Source organism: Festucalex cinctus, chromosome 2, assembly GCF_051991245.1.
Source record: "Festucalex cinctus isolate MCC-2025b chromosome 2, RoL_Fcin_1.0, whole genome shotgun sequence".
Lineage (NCBI taxonomy): Eukaryota > Metazoa > Chordata > Actinopteri > Syngnathiformes > Syngnathidae > Festucalex > Festucalex cinctus.
In genome coordinates, this window is record NC_135412.1 from 29280599 (window position 1) to 29301964 (window position 21366).

At 39.7% G+C, this 21366-nt stretch overlaps 1 protein-coding gene across 1 annotated transcript in view; it reads right to left on the reverse strand.

The window, feature by feature from the left end:
- nid2a (nidogen 2a (osteonidogen)) overlaps positions 1 to 21366 on the reverse strand; it is a 57206-nt gene that overhangs the window by 27350 nt on the left and 8490 nt on the right. The window contains exons 4-14 of the mRNA XM_077514353.1: positions 21200 to 21301; positions 20909 to 21048; positions 18414 to 18546; positions 17020 to 17346; positions 12911 to 13019; positions 11848 to 11887; positions 11657 to 11766; positions 11445 to 11578; positions 11226 to 11337; positions 10825 to 11025; positions 10519 to 10749 (exon numbers count right to left, since the gene is read on the reverse strand). Of these exons, the coding sequence (XP_077370479.1) occupies positions 10519 to 10749; positions 10825 to 11025; positions 11226 to 11337; positions 11445 to 11578; positions 11657 to 11766; positions 11848 to 11887; positions 12911 to 13019; positions 17020 to 17346; positions 18414 to 18546; positions 20909 to 21048; positions 21200 to 21301 (1639 nt within the window). The remainder of the gene's footprint in view (positions 1 to 10518; positions 10750 to 10824; positions 11026 to 11225; positions 11338 to 11444; positions 11579 to 11656; positions 11767 to 11847; positions 11888 to 12910; positions 13020 to 17019; positions 17347 to 18413; positions 18547 to 20908; positions 21049 to 21199; positions 21302 to 21366) is intronic.

The window sequence follows — 21366 nt, forward strand, 5'->3', positions numbered from 1 at the left end:
GTACACAGACCGAAAATCCCCTGCAAACAGACAATGACATTTGGTCCAGATTGCTTCCATCTCCTGAGGCCAGCGTTTGATGCTTTGCTTCTAATCAAGGCACGTCCTAAATGTGGACATGAGAGGGTTATGTGAATTTGGACAGACGCAAGAAGGGGGCGTGGATCATTCACCTATTCTAGCCAATGGAGACGTAAAGATGATGCATTTTTGCAGCTCTAGTTATGAGCAGGCAGAAGAAAGTTGCCTGATAGAGTAGCATCCATTTTTCATCAGGGCGTGGTTTCCCAAATTCAGTGCTGTTGATTTTGAAATCTCATTTAAACCAGTCATACTTGGCGGAGTTCTTCTCTGTGATGTGTCAAGTTTACAAAGCATTTACTTTTATTACAGCAGTCATAATTGAGAAATACAACAGCTTGGCCACAACTGAACAACAAGTTTGATTAATGGCACTTACAAAATGAGATTCTTAACTTTAGGTGAACAAAGTCAACACAGTCGAAAGTTTGAATTGAAATTGTGCTACACCCTCAAACCTTTATACTGGTAAAATAACTGACTGATGAGGAGCTTTCATTACATAAAACCCATTAGATTAAAAAAAAAAAAAAAAAAAAAAAAAAAATGTGGAAAGCATGTGGATGCGCTGCAGCTGGTCCTGTCTGACTAAGGGACCGAGTTGTGTAAATCTCCGACTGCACATTGCTGGCCCACACCAAAGTTTAAAATTTCCCCATTTAAATGTGCATTAGCCGTCTTTGTTTAATAAATTCCTCCAAACAGTGTTCATTACATTTGCACTCACAACTACAGTGAATTTTCATCGTTGTTTTGCAACATATGATTATCCTATATGAAGAATTCTCATTTTCCCCTTCATAATCGACAGTCTGAGCGTGTAGAATTTGAGTAGAATTGTTTGTCCTTGGAGGAGGCCTGTGCTCCATTGAGTGCCATTCAAGTCAGTCAAGTGATTCTCATGACATCACAGGGAAGCTATTCTGCCCGGCAACCCATCCCCTTCCTTAAAATCTGTCATTGGATAGGGTATTATTTCCCAGAGTGTGAGACCCCGCCATGCACGTGCACACGCACGTACACAGCACTTAGCCCATGTTTACAAAACCCCTGATCCCCAAAAGCTCTTCCAGCTGTGCTTTGGGTGTATAAATTTGTTTGCGTGTGCGTGCTTGCAGGCCTGTGCATGTGCGTTTCTTCATAGCCTTTATAATCAATGTGACATCAAAATGACAAAGACTTGGTGTGCTTGTCATCTGTTGGAAGTCTCGCTGTTTTTATTAGCAGCTCTGACTGACGTATTGTTGCAACATTTCGACCACATTTGTATGATTGTGGGTGTTTTTCTGCTGCAGACGAGGTGCGAGAATTGCTAATTCAACACGCAAGACAAATTGAGGCAAGCACAATTCACAATATATATATATATATATATATATATATATATATATATATATATATATATATATATATATATATATATATATATATATATATATATATATATATATATGTGGGGATGTGTGTGTGTGGGTGTAAAAAATAAATACAAAAATAAAAAATGATATTCACAAAATAAATATAAATGTAAAAATATATGGAAATAAAGACAAAAATAAATGTATGAAGGTGTTTTTTGACAAATTTTCTATAGGTGATATCACAAAAAAACATTACCCATAAAGGCCTTTTTTTTCGACGCAAAAAAACTCAATTTCAAAATTATTGGTGCGTTAAACAAAAAACAAAACAAAACTAGAGCTGCGAGCAGCTATAAAGGGCCCTCGCAGCCCGGGCCACGTTGGGGTACTTGCACGTTGGGGAACTTGCACGTTGGGGTACTCGCACGTTGGGGTACTGGCACATTATGAGCAAAATTTCTTTGAACATGGCATGACAAACCTTTACATGTGATTTTTTTTTTGCCAGGTGTGATGTGTGTGACAAGCTCAATGTGTTTTGGTGATTGTCAAGATGTGCAAAAATCAGCTTCATTTTTTATTTTTAGGGAATGAGTTGACCTGACTGTTTTTTTTTTTGCAAAAGTATGTATACCCATCATCGCTTGTACTCATTGCACAATGTTGCTTTTATTGTCCATAGAGGCGATAAAAAAAAATGAAACTGAATAAAAAAACTACTGTTGTTTGGATCGGTCTGATACCAGTGAACATCTTGAGTAGTGGAAAGTAAAAGAATATTCATAAATGACTTAGTTATAACACTTACGAGTTCACAAATTTTGTTCAAAATACCGTTTTTTTTTTTTTTTTTTTTTTTTTTTTTTTTAATGCCTCAAGGACTAGGTGGCGCAGTATTTATCACTGAATTTTGTCATAGAGATACCTTCAGGCCTTGACTATAAATATACATGTTAAGTGTGGGATTTTTTGGAGCATGTACCGGGGAGTTATTCAGCATATCCTTCATTCACGTTACTGCTTTTAACGTCAATAGAGGCTATCAAAAATAAATAAAACTAAATAAAAAATACGTATGTTTGGATAGGTCTGATGCTAGTGAAAATTTTGAGTGGTGGAAAGTAAAAGAATATTCATAAATGACTTAGTTATCACACTTAGAATGAGTTTACATTTTTTGTACAAAATACCGTATGTGGGGTATTTTTTTGTTTTGCCTCAAGGGCTAGGTGGCGCTGCATATATAACTGAATGTTGTCATAGAGATACCTTCAGGCCTTGACTATGAGCATACATGTCAAGTTTGGGAATTTTTGGAGGATGTACTGGGAAGTTATTAAGCATATCCTTTTTCAGTTCGAAACACAAAGTTTGATGCCCCGCCTTCATCATATAGTATTTCGAGAAGTCAAGATTTTCCCCCCTGTCGTTGGCTCAGGTTTTGACATGGTCCAGGTCAAGTCTGAAGTCAGTCGGATGAAACGTGTAGGAGAAGTGGGCAAAAGTATGCCCCCTGTAAATGTGCAAATATCGTCAAAAATGGGACATTCAAAAATTCGTAGCTCACTTCCTGTTCATTTTAGCATGTAGGCCCAAGAGACTTTTTTGTAGGTCTTGGGCTCCCTCATACACCTAAAAATATTCGTCGTTCTTGCTTAAACGTACAACCGGGGCTGCTTCGTTAAAAATTTCTAGGGGGCGCTATTGAGTCATTTTTGTAAAAATAGCACAATCAACAATAAAATATTGCTCATTTTACCAGGCCAGATGTGTGTGCCAAGTTTCATGAGTTTCTGTGCATGTTTAGACCCTCAAAACTGGCGTTGTTTTCTTGGCGAACAGCGCTTAGCCACGCCCACAGCAATTCGCGAAAACTCACAAACTTCGTGTTGTGACATCATGAAGGCCGAAACCCTCAACATTTGTCACACTTAGAATGAGTGTACATTTTTTGTACAAAATACCGTATGTGGGGTATTATTATTTTTTTATATATATATATATATATATATGCCTCAAGGGCTAGGTGGCGCTGTATTTATAACTGAATTTTGTCATAGAGATACCTTCACGCCTTGACTATAAATATACATGTCAAGTTTGGGATTTTTTGAAGCATGCACCAGGGAGTTATTAAGCATATCCTTCATTCACGATATTGCTTTTAATGTCCACAGAGGCTATCAAAAATAAATAAAAATATATATATGTTTGGATAAGTCTGATGCCAGTGAACATTTTGAGTGGTGGAAACTAAAAGAATATTCATAAATGACTTAGTTATCACACTTAGAATGAGTTTACATTTTTTGTACAAAATACCGTATGTGGGGTATTTTTTTTTTATGCCTCAAGGGCTAGGTGGCGCTGCATATATAACTGAATGTTGTCATAGAGATACTTTCAGGCCTTGATGATAAACATACATGTCAAGTTTGGGATTTTTTGGAGCATGTACCGGGGAGTTATTAAGCATATCCTTTTTCAGTGCGAAACACAAATTTTGATGCCCCGCCTTCATCATATAGTATTTCGAAAAGTCAAGATTTTTCCCCCTGTCGTTGGCTCAGGTCTTGACATGGTCCAGGTCAAGTCTGAAGTCAGTCGGATGAAACGTGTAGGAGAAGTGGGCAAAAGTATGCCCCCTGTAAATGTGCAAAAATCGTCAAAAATGGGACATTCAAAAATTCGTAGCTCACTTCCTGTTCATTTTAGCATATGGGTCCAAGTGACTTTTTTGTAGGTCTTGGGCTTCCTCATACACCTAAAAAATGTTGTAGCTCTTGCTTAAACGTACAACTGGGGCTGTTTCGTTAAAGATTTCTAGGGGGCGCTATTGAGTCATTTTTGTAAAAATAGCACAATCGACGATAAAAAATTGCTCATTTTGCCAGGCCAGCTGTGTGTGCCAAGTTTCGTGTGTTTCTGTGGCAGTTTAGGCCCTCAAAATTGGCGTTGTTTTCTTGGCGAACAGCGCTTAGCCACGCCCACAGCGATTCGCGAAAACTCACAAACTTCATGTTGTGACAGCATGAAGGCCGACACCCTCATCTGAGCAAATATGAGGTAGGTCCAGTTAACATGGTTGGAGAAAAACATTGAAGAAAAATCGTGAGAAAAAAAATTGCCAGTAGGTGGCGCTATCAGTAAGATGAAATATAAGTTTGTAGATGTCTTTAGGGCTGGACTCTCATCAATTGTGTAAAATTTTGAGAAGATAGCATCATCTCGGTCAAGTTAATGCAGCTTTTGTTGTCACGAGAAATCTTCAGACTTTGCGGCACCGTAGCGGCCACGCCCTTTGGCGAAAAGTTACAATATTCGGTGTGGGGCATGATCAACATCTTAAGGCTTTTCTGACCAATTTTCAACTGGATCCCTTCAACTAGCTCAGCACAGTAGCTAAAAACGTAAAGTATGACAATTATTGTTACCACTAGGTGGCGCTACATGGATAACTGAATTTTATCATATAGATGTTTTCAGGCCGTGACTATTAAGTTGCCTGATAAGTTTGAGATTTTTTGGAGCTTGAACATGGGAGTTATTAAGCATTTGCTCTTTCTGGACAAATGAAATTTTAAAGGCAATATTTGATGCCCCGCCCCCGTCATATAGTATTTCGAAAAGGCAAGATTTTTTCCCCAGTTGTTCTCTCAGGTCTTGAGATGATAAATGCCAAGTTTGAAGTCAATTGGATGAAAAATGTTTGCAAAGGGGTCAAAAGCATGACCACAGTGAATGTGCCAAAATAGGCCAAAATTGGACATTAAAAAATTCATAGCTCACTTCCTGTACATTTTAGCTACATGGTCCCAATAGACTTTTTTGTGCGTCTCGGGGTGCTACACGTGCCTGCCAATTTTCGTTGCTCTAGCTCAAACATGCCGGGCTTGGTTTTTATTTTTCTATGCTAGGGGGCGCTATAGAGTCGCGTTGTTATGACGACTTCATAATATCAAATTTTTCGCCGGGCCTGAGGAGTGTGCAAAGTTTGGTGAGTTTTCGTAAATGTTTAGGTACCCAAAATCGTGATCGTTTATGGAGAAGAAGAAGAAGAAGAATAATAATAACTAGAGCTGCGAGCAGCTATAAAGGGCCCTCGCAGCCCGGGCCACGTTAGGGTCCTTGCACGTTGGGGTACTTGCACGTTAGGGTACTGGCACGTTGGGGTACTGGCATATTGGAAGCAAAATTTCTTTGAAAATGGCATAATAAACGTTTACATGTAGAATTTTTTTTTGCCAGTGTGTGTCAAGCTCAACGGGTTTTGGTGATTGTTAAGACCTGCAAAAATCAGCGTCCTTATTTATTTTTAGGCAATGAGTTGCCCTGATTGGTATTTTTTGTAAAAGAGTATATAGACATCATCGCTCGTTGTACTCATTGCACAATGTTACTTTTATTGTCCAAAGGGGCAATCAAAAATGAATAAAACAAAATGGAAACGTACATACGTTTGGATCGGTGTGAAGCCAGTGAACAATTTGAGTGGTGGAAACTAAAAGAATATTCATAAATGACTTAGTTATCACACTTAGAATGAGTGTACATTTTTTGTACAAAATACCGTATGTGGGGTATTTTTTTTTATTTTTATATAAGCCTCAAGGGCTAGGTGGCGCTGTATTTATAACTGAATGTTGTCATAGAGATACCTTCAGGCCTTGATTATAAGCATACATGTCAAGTGTGGGATTTTTTTTTGGAGCATGTACCGTGGAGTTATTAAGCATATCCTTCATTCACGATATTGCTTTTAATGTCCATAGAGGCTATCAAAAATAAATAAAAATATATATATGTTTGGATAAGTCTGATGCCAGTGAACATTTTGAGTGGTGGAAACTAAAAAAATATTCATAAATGACTTAGTTATCACACTTAGAATGAGTGTACATTTTTTGTACAAAATACCGTATGTGGGGTATTTTTTTTTCATGCCTCAAGGGCTAGGTGGCGCTGCATATATAACTGAATGTTGTCATAGAGATACCTTCAGGCCTTGACGATAAACATACATGTCAAGTTTGGGATTTTTTGGAGCATGTACCGGGGAGTTATTAAGCATATCCTTTTTCAGTGCGAAACACAAATTTTGATGCCCCGCCCTCACCTTATAGTATTTCCGAAAGTCAAGATTTTTCCGTCTGTTGTTGGCTCAGGTCTTGGCATGGTCCAGGTCAAGTCATAAGTCAGTCGGATAAAACGTGTAGGAGAAGTGGGCAAAAGTATGCCCCCTGAAAATGTGCAAAAATCGTCAAAAATGGGACATTCAAAAATTCGTAGCTCTTCCTGTTCATTTTAGCATATGGGTCCAAGAGACTTTTTTGTAGGTCTTTGGCTCCCTCATACACCTAAAAATATTCGTAGATCTTGCTTAAACGTACAATCGGGGCTGCTTCATTAAAAATTTCTAGGGGGCGCTATTGAGTCATTTTTGTAAAAATAGGACAATACATGATAAAATATTGCTCATTTTGCCAGGCCAGATGTGTGTGCCAAGTTTCATGAGTTTCTGCGCATGTTTAGACCATCAAAACTGGCGTTGTTTTCTTGGCGAACAGTGCTTAGCCACGCCCACAGTGATTCGCGAAAACTCACAAACTTCGTGTTGTGACATCATGAAGGCCGAAACCCTCATCTGAGCAAATATGAGGTTGGTCCAGTTAGCGTGTTTGGAGAAAAATGTACAAGAAAATTCGTTAGAAAAAAAATTGCCACTAGGTGGCGCTATCAGTAAGATGAAATATAAGTACGTAGATGTCTTTAGGGCTGGACTCTCATCAAATGTGTGAAATTTTGAGAAGATAGGATCATCTCGGTCAAGTTCATGCAGCTTTTATTGTCACGAAAAATCTTCAGACTTTGCGGCACCGTAGCGGCCACGCCCTTTGGCGAAAAGTTACAATATTCGGTGTGGGGCATGATCAACATCTTAAGGATTTTCTGACCAACTTTCAACTGGATCCCTTCAACGAGCTCAGCGCAGTAGCTAAAAACGTAAAGTATGACATTTATTGTTACCACTAGGTGGTGCTATATGTATAACTGAATTTTATCATATAGATGTTTTCAGGCCGTGACTATTACGTTGCCTGAGAAGTTTGAGATTTTTTGGAGCTTGAACATGGGAGTTATTAAGCATTTGCTCTTTCTGGACAAATGAAATTTTAAAGACAATATTTGATGCCCCGCCCCCATCATATAGTATTTCTAAAAGGCAAGACTTTTTGCCCAGTTGTTCTCTCAGGTCTTGAGATGATAAATGCAAAGTTTGAAGTCAATTGGATGAAAAATGTTTGCAAAGGGGGAAAAAGCATGACCACAGTGAATGTGCTAAAATAGGCCAAAATTGGACATTAAAAAATTCATAGCTCACTTCCTGTACATTTTAGCTACATGGTCCCAATAGACTTTTTTGTGCGTCTCGGGGTGCTACACGTGCCTGCCAATTTTCGTTGCTCTAGCTCAAACGTGTCGGGCTTGGTTTTTATTTTTCTACGCTAGGGGGCGCTATAGAGCCGCGTTGTTATAACGACTTCATAATATCAAATTTTTCGCCGGACCTGAGGAGTGTGCAAAGTTTGGTGAGTTTTCGTGAATATTTAGGTACCCAAAATCGCGATTGTTTGCGGAGAATAAAGAAGAAGAAGAATAATAATAACTAGAGCTGCGAGCAGCTATAAAGGGCCCTCGCAGCCCGGGCCACATTGGGCTCCTTGCACGTTGGGGTACTTGCACGTTGGGGTACTGGCACATTGGGGTACTGGCATATTGGAAGCAAAATTTCTTTGAAAATGGCATAATAAACGTTTACATGTAGAATATTTTTTTGCCAGTGTGTGTGTCAAGCTCAACGGGTTTTGGTGATTGTTAAGACCTGCAAAAATCAGCGTCCTTTTTTATTTTTAGGCAATGAGTTGCCCTGATTGGTATTTTTTTGTAAAAGTGTATATAAACATCATCGCTCGTTGTACTCATTGCACAATGTTACTTTTATTGTCCAAAGGGGCAATCAAAAATGAATAAAACAAAATTGAAACGTACATGCGTTTGGATCGGTGTGAAGCCAGTGAACAGTTTGAGTGGTGGAAACTAAAAGAATATTCATAAATGACTTAGTTATCACACTTAGAATGAGTGTACATTTTTTGTACAAAATACCGTATGTGGGGTATTTTTTTTTCATGCCTCAAGGGCTAGGTGGCGCTGCATATATAACTGAATGTTGTCATAGAGATAACTTCAGGCCTTGACGATAAACATACATGTCAAGTTTGGGATTTTTTGGAGCATGTCCCGGGGAGTTATCAAGCATATCCTTTTACATTGCGAAACACAAATTTTGATGCCCCGCCCTCATCATATAGTATTTCGAAAAGTCAAAATTTTTCCCCCTGTCGTTGGCTCAGGTCTTGACATGGTCCAGGCCAAGTCTTAACTCAGTCGGATGAAACGTGTAGGAGAAGTGGGCAAAAGTCTGCCCCCTGTGAATGTGCAAAAATCGTCAAAAATGGGACATTCAAAAATTCGTAGCTCACTTCCTGTTCATTTTAGCATATGGGTACAAGAGAGTTTTTTGTAGGTCTTGGGCTCCCTCATACACCTAAAAATATTCGTCGTTCTTGCTTAAACGTACAACCGGGGCTGCTTCGTTAAAAATTTCGAGGGGGCGCTATTGAGTCATTTTTGTAAAAATAGCACAATCAACAATAAAATATTGCTAATTTTACCAGGCCAGATGTGTGTGCCAAGTTTCAGGAGTTTCTGTGCATGTTTAGGCCCTCAAAATTGGTGTTGTTTTCTTGGCGAACAGCGCTTAGCCACGCCCACAGCGATTCGCGAAAACTCACAAACTTCGTATTGTGACATCATGAAGACCGAAACCCTCATCTGAGCAAATATGAGGTAGGTGCAGTTAATGGGGTTGGAGAAAAACATTGAAGAAAAATCGTAAGAAAAAAAATTGCCAGTAGGTGGCGCTATCAGTAAGATGAAATATAAGTACGTAGATGTCTTAAGGGCTGGACTCTCATCAAATGTGTGAAATTTTGAGAAGATAGGATCATCTCGGTCAAGTTAATGCAGCTTTTATTGTCACGAAAAATCTTTAGACTTTGCGGCACCATAGCGGCCACGCCCTTTGGCGAAAAGTTACAATATTCGGTGTGGGGCATGATCAACATCTTAAGGCTTTTCTGACCAATTTTCAACTGGATCCCTTCAACGAGCTCAGCGCAGTAGCTAAAAACGTAAAGTATGACATTTATTGTTACCACTAGGTGGCGCTATATGTATAACTGAATTTTATCATATAGATGTTTTCAGGCCGTGACTATTACATTGCCTGAGAAGTTTGAGATTTTTTGGAGCTTGAACATGGGAGTTATTAAGCATTTGCTCTTTCTGGACAAATGAAATTTTAAAGGCAATATTTGATGCCCCGCCCCCATCATATAGTATTTCGAAAAGGCAAGACTTTTTGCCCAGTTGTTCTCTCACATCTTGAGATGATAAATGCCAAGTTTGAAGTTAATTGGATGAAAAATGTTTGCAGAGGGGGAAAAAGCATGACCACAGTGAATGTGCCAAAATAGGCCAAAATTGGACATTAAAAAATTCATAGCTCATTTCCTGTACATTTTAGCTACATGGTCCCAATAGACTTTTTTGTGCATCTCGGGGTGCTACACGTGCCTGCCAATTTTCGTTGCTCTAGCTCAAACGTGCCGGGCTTGGTTTTTATTTTTCTACGCTAGGGGGCGCTATAGAGTTGCGTTGTTATGACGACTTTATAATATCAAATTTTTCGCCGGGCCTGAGGAGTGTGCAAAGTTCGGTGAGTTTTCGTGAATGTTTAGGTACCCAAAATCGGGATCGTTTGCGGAGAATAAAGAAGAAGAAGAATAATAATAATAATAATAATAATAATAATTTTTACAAAAACAATAGGGACCTCGCAGCGGTCGCTGCTCGGGCCCTAAAAAAGCAGCCAACTCTAAAGAATTAAGTAAAGACATTTGAATATAGTGAACGCTCATTCGTACAATTTGTCATTTCCGTGTCCACTAACCTCCGACTGGGCTGATCTTGTTGGTGATTGCGTATCTCAGGATGCGCTCCTCTTTCACGTACATCACAAACACTCTCTCCATGGTGATCTGCAGGGTCTCCACAGGCACAGCCCGGCTGTCGTGTCGACAGTCACGGTAGCTAATGTTCTGTTTCAGCTGGAACGAGAAGGATTCAGATCCTCCGCCCGGTGAGACCACGGTGAACTCTCTCACGGAGCTCGAGGTGGCAACTGAAAACAGAATAGGTGTTTTCAAGCAAACATTTCACATTAGAGGCAGGTAACTTAAGTGGTCGCCGTGGTTACGTGATGGGTAGTAATGGTATGTCTCCTTAAAAGGCTCCATGGTCACTTCAGCAGCGGGAGGTAGGAAAGGTGCACTGCCGTTGAGCACAGTGTCCACAGTGAAGTGGTTGTTCTCGTCGAGGCCTCGTCCTGTCTGCCTGATTGACAGCCGCTGGTTGCCAGGGTAAAAGACGAGTTCGGCGTGACGAGTGAACTCAGCCCCTGGGACCCATAAAATTGAAGCGCAATTAGTCATTTGCTTGATCATCTTTAGATTAAAACTTTTCATATTGTTTACAAACAATAGGCACTTTCGGCTGGCAGAAAGAGAGACTCGGGATTGATGCTGTTTTCCAATCTCTCTGCCTTGCTCGAAATGATATCTGGGATTCAGTGCGGTATTGTGATGAAAAGTTCTCTACCTGTTGTTTTGAATCCTGCTTGGCTATTGGGCAGCTCCAGAGCAAACAGCCATCCAAACAGCTCTCCAATTGGAGCGGCCGGCATCAAGGCCCAACCTACTGGCTCGGGGACCTAACCAATCACGTCAAGGCCAGCAGAGAACCCAGGGAGATGAATTAGTATATTATGTATGGTCTATGACTTTTCATTGATTTTCAAGTGACATCAAATGAAGTTACCTCACTGACAGCTGTGTAAGCCCTCCCATCTCCCACCACAATGTAAGCATGCAGGTCAATGTTGTTGAGCTCCACGGGAGTCAAACCCACGGTTACTGTTCCACTCAGCTTGCCACTGACACGCTGGGGGGCCACTGAAGACAAAAACACCATCATGCTTAGTGTTTCAGTGAATTGAAAACTATGACAGACAGTTTGAGTTGACGACTAACCCTCAGGCAGACAATGGCGGCCATTTCCGTAAAAGCCGGCTCGACAGTGACAGCAGAAGCCCGTAGCGTAGTCTGAGCAAAACGCATTCTGAGAGCATTGCTGCTGGAACCTGCAATAAACACAAATCAATAACTGAATATTAACAGAGAGAATATCCCATATTATTATATGATTTGTGGCAGAAACATACCTTGCACATGTTTCTTTATTCTCAGTGGTGTAGTGAATGACTGAGAAACACGCAAAATGTGAAGATTTAGTTTCTGTACTGTATGTCATGTGATGAAAAGTGCAAATATAAAGTATACTGTTGACAGAAAGGAGGAAGGGAAAACATTCCTGAAAAACACACACACATATTGGCATGCATCCACGCATACTGTATATACAGTATGCAACACTTGGAGACAAAACAGCTGTTGGAGTGCTGCAACCCACACCATGACCCTCATCTCACAGGCATGTTAAATGCTTCAATACTGATCTTTAAATGCTGCTTTTAAAAAAGACCAGTCTTGCAATGCAATCGAACACAAATACTTCATTACTGTACTTGAATAGGTATCTACACTTTAAAGAGGAAGTCAACCTTAAACATTTCTTGACAATAATATGTTAGATGTGACCTAACTAGTCTAAACATGACATTCTGATTAATATTACATTTGTTGAACAAGTTATGAAGCAAAATCCAGCCATTTTTATCTCAGAGGGCGGCCATTTTGCCACATGCTGTTGACTGAAGAAATTTTCACTTTCACACCACTACATGTCCTACGGAAAATGTATACTTGTACTTCAATATGTATTCTGTCACACACACAAAAAAAATCATTTTTAGAAGAAGAAGAAGAAGAAGAAGAAGACGGAAAAGAAAAAAAAGACGGAAAAGAAAAAGAAGACGGAAGAGAAGAAGAAGGTGGAGGAGGAGAAGAAGAAGAAGAAGAAGAAGAAGGATATTGTAACAAAACAAGGGCTTGGGTTTTAAAGTTAAACTCGAAAATGCCATTGAAATAGCATTCCATCATTCTATACCTGTATTTTGTGGTGGTGGGGGTGTCCAATTTTACTGTGAACATATTCTAATTTATGGCAAGGACATTAAAACACGCCTGGTAGCTGCACAACAGCCATATTGTAGTACAGCTGCTGAGGCTGAGGTATCGTTTCCCTCCACTTCTCTCAGACATAATCCTTTCATACATTTACGACGCCGTACGCAATAAATATGCATTTCTGTGAAGGTGACTTACCTCCTGTGTCAAAGTCAACATCTTCTTCCACACTGACCACATGACCTCCAGGGGACAGGGGTGGCTCGTTTCTGCGAGGGGGATACAAATCTCCCACATCCACAGGAATCTATAAGAGGAAAAACGTTGAGCCAGCATTTTAAGCTCCTTTTTCAAGCAGCCCTTTCTATGAAAAGCAGCGTGATTCACTAGCAACTTACATGTAAGGGGGAAGTCAACTCAGAGAGGTTCTTTACAATAATATATTCTCTACGCGCTTCCCACTACTGTCAACACAGCATTCTGATTAATATTGTGTTTGTGGAACATAAACGACGCAGCAAAAAAACAACAGTTCTTTCCCCTATCTCATGGGCGGCCATTTTGCCACTTGTTGTCGACTGAAAATGACATCACAGTTGCTCAGGTAACGACCATTCATGGCTCACCTGTTTATAAGTTAGGTCATGTGACACTCGCAAGGTGAGCCATGATTGGCCGTTAACCTGAGCAACTGTCATTTTCAGTTGAAAGCAATTTGCAAAATGGTTGCCCCTGAGATGGATAACAACAGGTGTATTTTCTTGCTTAATTCATATTCCACAAGCTCAGTATTAATTAGAATATTATGTTTCGACTAGTGAGGCTGCGTAGAATATATTATTGTAAAGATTTTTTTTTTTTTTTTTTTTTTAACCCTTGTGCCATTGTTTAGCCAAATATGTAAATTGGGAGTTGATTGTGCAGGGGGAAAACACAAAAAAAAAATAAAATAAAAAAAATGAGCCACGGCTTTGGAAAACTGGGGGACCGTCAAAATGCGAGTGTGCCGACATTTCTCAGCCATTGCATGAGGCAGATTACTCATTTTATAACCCTGGAAGATACGTTAGCCAACCGTGTAACATTAATGTACATTATAAGTGACATTTTTGGACCGATTGGACACTGCATGTATTTTATTGCAATTTCCGTGATTTCTGCATGAAATCCTTCTATGGACATTCCTCGACGGTGCCATGGGCATGAGAAAGATTTCGCACCCCAAAGAGGCCAATTAATGATTTTCCTTGCAAACACCGGACTGTTTCCACCACGCCATATTCCACACAGACTTATTTCTTCGTGCTTTTTACTGATTGTGCATTCGACAAGATGTTAGTGGATGCGCGTGCACGTTAGTGGGCGCGCGTGCGTGTTCGTGGATGCGCGTACACGCGCGCCACTTATATTTTTGTGCAGAAAAAGGTATTGCGAGCTATTGACTTATGTTCCGTGTTAGGATATGCTGTTTGTTAGTCTGCATGGACGTGGGAGGCACGTTCCCTAGTGGGAGGGGTCGAATGGCAACGCTCTTTGTCGTTGTTATGTCCCCAAAATGAGCCACTGTTAGAGGTGGGCGTCGTTGCAATACAGCGGTTTTCCTCAGTGTGTGAAGGCTGTTATTTAAATTTTTTTTTCTCTTTCTTCACTTTAGAACTTTAGAATTGATAGCGTGCATATTCCACACGCATGCGCAGTTCGATCATCCATTTTGAACCAGCCTACCATTGCCATTTGCTCTGCAAAGCCTGCAGGGGGGAGGCGTGCCATTGTGGCCAAACGTGCGTGCAACGTGGAGGTGACGTATTTCCCTTCGTGCATTCTTCAAAACATGGCAAGGAGCATGGATCGGTGAAAACAGCAAGCAGAAGGGATGAAACAAAACAAAAAAAAAAACGTTTTTTTTTTTTGCAACTTATGAAGTGTAACATGTAACGGTTGTCGAGATGAATTCCTCGTCGGTTATCTTATCTGGCCGTTGCATTTCTACGTGTGAAAGTGCTAAGCTTCGATTGTTATTCGGCTAGTTTGGATTCACAACACATTTGGCTAACGTGCAAGAGGCATGAGCTTCCTGGATCTAAGTAAAAGAACGGCGATCGGAGACACAAAAAGCTGCAAATGCAAGTTGGCAAGTAAGTACTTCTACAAAATAAACATAAACGAACATATGAGCACGTCCTAGAATGCCGCGGGGGACGTGCAGCTTCCCAACGGTATGTAGCTCGTCGCTGTGTTGACTTCCGTTCGCCGGATACAATTGGATACAGGCGGTGTAAATTTATCCGAAAAACAAGCACGATATCCGGGTAAACTCAACGGACGTCTCGGTGTAATGGAGCTTTTTCTTTCCGTTATTTCTCCGGAACCGTACGTCCTACGGGGAAAATGGCACATATCTGACACATATCTGGAACCGTGAGCACAGAGATACGTGGCTCGTTGAAGTGCGACGCCGGATACGGGGGTGTAAATCGGGCCTTCCTGTATCCGAAAAGCAAACACAATTTGCGGCTAAAGTCACGGAGGGGTCCCGGTGCCGCTCCGGAGCCCCACAAAAAGTACTTTTTTCCCCAAAGTTTTCTATCAAAGCTACCGTGTTGCCTGATGCTCTAACTATGTCATATGAAAGATTCAAATTTATTTCTTTATTATACATATATACAACACAGTTAATTTTCTTCATAATCTATTATTTGGCTTCTGTTGTCCTATGGCCGGGGGAAATAATAATAATAAATAAATATACTATATTTATGCATAGTTTTGATGCCAATGAACATTTTGGGTGGTTGAAAGAAAAAACAATATTAAAAAATGACTTGGTTATCACACCTCAAAGTAGAATTACTGATTTGGCTAAAATAATCGCGAGGAGATTTTTATGAGTTAAATTGCCATTGTCAAAAAATTTGACATGCATTGAAAAAAATTGTTGTTATAACTTATTGCCTTATTCAAAGCTCTAATTATGTCATATGAAGTATTATTTTTTTATTTATTTTTTATACATGTATACAGCACAGTTAGTTTTCTTCATAGTCCATTCTTTGGGCTTGTATTGTCCTAAGAGGGGGGAATACATTAAAAAAAAAAAAAAAAAAAAAAAAAAAACTTCATATGTATGGATAGTTCTGATGCCAATGAACATTTTGAGTGGTTGAAATATAAAAAAATATTAAATATTGACTTAGTTATCACACCTCAAAGTAGAATTACTTATTTGGCTAAAATATTTGCGAGGGTTTTTTTTTAGTTAAATTGCCATTGTCAAAAAATTTGGCATGCATTGAAAAAATTGTTGTTATAACTTATTGCCTTATTCGAAGCTCTAATTATGTCATATGAAGTATTAATTTTTTATTTATTTTTTATACATGTATACAGCACAGTTAGTTTTCTTCATAGTCCATTCTTTGGGCTTGTATTGTCCTAAGAGGGGGGAATACATAAAAAATAAAATAAAACTTCATATGTATGGATAGTTCTGATGCCAATGAACATTTTGAGTGGTTGAAATATAAAAAAATATTAAATATTGACTTAGTTATCACACCTCAAAGTAGAATTACTTATTTGGCTAAAATATTTGCGAGGGTTTTTTTTTTTAGTTAAATTGCCATTGTCAAAAAATTTGGCATGCATTGAAAAAATTGTTGTTATAACTTATTGCCTTATTCGAAGCTCTAATTATGTCATATGAAGTATTAATTTTTTATTTATTTTTTATACATGTATACAGCACAGTTCGTTTTCTTCATAGTCCATTCTTTGGGCTTGTATTGTCCTAAGAGGGGGGAATACATAAAAAAATAAAATAAAACTTCATATGTATGGATAGTTTTGATGCCAATGAACATTTTGAGTGGTTGAAATAAAAAAAAATGTTAAAAATTGACTTAGTTATCACACCTCAAAGTAGAATTACTTATTTGGCTAAAGTATACTCTTCGAGGGTATCACTGGTTTCAAGGCACGAGGGTTAAATTGGCGAATTTTTAAAGGGAGAAATTCCATGCTTTTGCTGCCAGCTGTTTAGATTAGGTTTCATGATGCTTTTCTAGAATTTAAAGTAGTTACTGTAAATTTACTTACAGTAACTAAACAGGTCAACAAAAGTGAGTACTGTACACCCTAAAGTGAAAATGTCTCCCACCTTCTCTCAACATAAGATTACCAGAAATGTGAAGGGTGTCCCCACTTTTGTAAAATACTTTACTGTATATAATGGCATTTTGATGAATTATAATACATCCAGAAGGTATTTAAAAAATGAGTGCAAATGATATTGTTTCTTTCAGATTTACCTGTGGTTGTTGCTCTGGAGACCACTGAGCACGTCTATCTGGGATGGCCTCGTGAAGAGGAGGTGGTGCATACTGCCTCTCCACCACCTCTGAAACGTGTCTGGGTTCAGAGGTCACAGGTAAATCTTCATCGCCACGCGACACCTCGGACGCTGACAAAGGAAGGTCAGAGCTTCCCGGCTGCAGAGATTCACCGGCGATCACTGGCTGGAATTCCATATCTAAAGCTGTCATAGGGAAATCACGGTCCTCCTCTTGATGGGCAGGCTGAAAGTTGCTGTTGCCTGTGTACTCCTCAAAGTCATCGTACTCGGGGGTAGTGGCGCCCTGGGAGGAACAACCGTCAAGAAATGACAGCGTGCAGAGGCATCATGCATTATACTTGGAAACTGTATGATGTATGATTTGAAGACCCTGTAAAGTGATTTCGTCGGGGTTTGCATCTCTCCAATAAAACACAATTTAATAGGACTGAGAATATCCGCACAATTGGACACGTGTCGGTACGATACATGGGGTGCAATACAATTTATGATTACACATTTTAAAATGAATTTCAATTTGGTGGGATTTGGTTTGATTTGTCAAGACAAGAGGCCTTTGTTCTCAGCAATGGTTATCTAGCACAATTCCGAGTTTCTTAGTATTAGTTGGCAGAAGCTTTTTAGCTTGTTCTCATTCTCGTTTCTCATTGTGCCGTAGAATGCCCTATAACAAACCAGTAGGATACATTCCAGCCACCGGAGGCTTAAGCGGGTATATATTCAAACATGTATGGATATATTTTAACATGACTTTATGCTTTTGTCACCAGTGCTTCCTTTATCTCCCACCACTGTGTTGTACTGTACTGCCTGGTTAATTGGCCCTCTTTTGACTCACACAGACAAATTCACTGGTCCATGTTTATCTATCTTCGCTCTCTCCTCACCATGCATATCACCACTCACACACTTTTAGGATGTTATGAGCATTTTTTTCACCTACGATATAATGTAATATATTTATTGTGTAAATATGTACCTGTATTACAGTTCTGCATTTGCTTTTATTTTGCTTTGTTTCACTCTGCTGCCCGCAGGCAGGGTGACACTGCAAACGAAAATCTGTTCTCAATTGCCTTAACTGGATAAATAAAGGTTAACAAATAAAAGAGACAAATGTAGGTGTCAGAAAATGTGTGGTATTTGATTGACAGTTGAATGCGTTCACAGCAGAAATAACGGCTTGATTTCTCATGAATGTTGAAACATTATCTTATACAGGTACGGATTATTATTTTTTTCATTGAAATTTGACAGGATTGTTAAAAATACTCTTCTTTGTGGTTTTGTCAAATTTAAAAGGTAAATTAATTTTGATTTTACAGGGACTTTAAAAAACAGAGAAATTACCAGAGGTTGATCATGTTCTCTTGGGAGAGGCGTAGGAAGGACACCACCAGTAGATGCTGGGACAATGTTGTCAAAAGAATAGCGGTTCCCAGTGTGGAAAAGCCAAACGCCTGGAATTCCAGTGTTACCAACCCTTGAATCGGGAAAAAAAAAAGAGCAATTTGAACAATGCAATGATCTTCCTTGAACTAACAGTTATCGCTTTAGCCCTGGTTCCACAATAAAGTGCACATTATGTTCTGCACACCATCTTCTATTTAAGTACACCATTGTTGGGATGGGTACAAAGTGTCAACTACAGTTGAACATAGCACCCCTTGGGTGTAGCTAAACAAGAGTCCACTGAGTTGTCAACAGATAATGGTCAATTGTATGCGCCATTTGAAAATAGAAAAAAAAAAAAAAAAACTACAAAAGATGACTCAAAGCCATTTGTGTGGTTGTCGGCAACTGTAGCCTGTTATCACACAATTTTACGAGTCCCTATATACATCATCATTTAATGGTTAAATAAAAACAACAGCCTTGCTCACTTCACATTCTCGCGATGGAATATGGACTGGACGATTGGGACATCTGGAAGTGAACATAGAAGAAAGACTGACTTTCTGTGGGATTTTTGTTTTTCATCCATTCAAAAAGAACATTTGTGAGATCAGAGGTGTACTGATGTGGGCTCGCAATCTATTCTAGTTCATCCCAAACATGTTTGATGGATTTGAGGTCAAGGCTCAGGTCAAGCTCATACCTTAATGGACCATGACGCACAACACTCTTAAAAGGAAAGAAGTTGAGTTGGGGGATGCCCTTGACCACGACTACAACTAATAATAAACTGGTTTTATATCAGTGGTTCTATATTTATAGAGCACTTTAAAACAACCACAGTTGTTGTATTAAGATGGAACCCAGGGGCAGCAGAAACAATGAAAACAGCAGAGGCTCCAGAATTGCACCCTGTGGAACACCATACGTTGCGCTGGACGGGTGAATTCACATTGCACGTTTTCATCCGACCACTTTATCTTTTTCTGCTTGACAATAGTTAGTATGAAGGGATTACAATAGCAAAGAAATCACATGACGTACCATCACAACAGCTACAAGTTGGCACCAAATTCCTCGCAGCACGGCTCGGTCAAGCAATGAAGCGTAATCACCTGCAGCCAATGATGGCCAAGCGGGTCGTATCTTCACGAATCAATTGAGTCGGATGTGTGCCTTAACCGCCGCCGAATCCCTGAGACTGGCTCACTGAGCCCCTTGGGTTCGATCGAACCTGGGTTAAGAACTGCTGTTTTATATGGAGTGGTACCTTGAGATACGTATGAGTGACCTGAGTTTTGAGATTAGAGCCATCGTATGGGTGAGTTTTTGCTTTGACATGTGAGCAACTCATCTCACAATAAGCAGTAGTTTGTCATTGTGAGCAAAGCTTCAAAAAAACTTCAATCTGTTTAATGTCACTTTAGTTGAAAATGAATGTCAAACTAATACAAAAAGCAAAGAGAATTGCATATGCATTTTAAACAACCACATAACTTAATGGAGATCGGAACAAATTCATGGTGTTTTCATTCATTTCAATAGGAAAACGTGATTGGAGATACTAGATACTGAGTTATGATACTTGAGTTATGCACGTAGTCACGGAATGAATTGAAATCATATCTCAAGGCACTGCCGTAAAACTTTTATATGATATGCAAAGACAATCATTTGTTTTCAGAAGCAAAATGGCTTCCGATTTTGTCTGATCTGTGAACCTACCACATTAATGACCCTCAGGTAACTACTTTAAAAACTATCATCTTACCACAAAATGCTCTTGCTTTGAAAGTTGAGAAATTTGAAAGTATTTGCCTTATCACCTTTAACTGAAAGCTGTGATGTATCAGTTTTTCAAAATAAGTATAAAATATAAACATAGATATACTGTATACGTGCTTGATGGCTTGTTTTTTTTGATGAATTGATATTAGAAGAATTTCAAAGTGGCCCTTGCAGCCTTCCAGTTTGTTGTAGATTTGTTCTGTTTGAGATACTCTATGCCAGGGATGGCAAGATCCGGTCCTCGAGGGCCCGAGTCCTGCAGGTCTTGGATATTTCCCTTCTTCAACACAGCTGATTCATGATCAGCTCATTGGCAAACTCTGCATTAGCCTGATAACAATATTGTTGATTGGAATCAGCTGCGGTTTGAGTAGGGAAACCTCTAAAACCTGCAGGACTCCGTTTGCAACCTATAGTTTGCCATCCCTGCTCTATGCTCTGGATTGGCTGGCAACCAGCTCAGGGTGTACCCCGCCTACTGCCAGAAGCCAGCTGGGATAGGCTCCAGCACCCCCATCCATGGATGGATGGATGGATGGATGGATGGATGGATGGATGGATGGATGGATGGATGGATGGATGGATGGATGGAGATACACTATAGACACAAGAATGACTGGGGGAAAAAGCAGTTAAGAAAGTGTAATATAGTTTGTACGAACTTGTCAAGATGTTTGATACTCTGCTCATTGCTGGTCACACTGTAGTAAGGCCCCTCAGTTCGGGAAAAAATGAGATAGGTGATTTCTCCTCTGCTGAATCCGACTCGAGCAGCAAGTTCTATCTCCACGTTATATGACTCCTGGGAAAAGAAACAAACAATGCAAAAGTTGTCCGCACAGGCGAGGTTATATTTTCACTGGTGTGTGGGGGACGCGAAGCTATGATGCTAAGCATCTGCATGCGGGAGTGTTCACTGAAAACAAGCACCTCCTTGTTTCCGCTCAGTTTACCTTGGGTCTCGTCCCAAAGAAGTTCAGGCCACCCTCGGGGTAAAGGAAGAGAACGTACGAGTCGCTTTCGTCGTAAGCAATCACGGCCTGGAAGGTGTTGACCTGGACAGAGGGAGCGAGTTTGCTTTTCAATAAAAACTATAATGTGATTTCAGTTACTTCAAGTA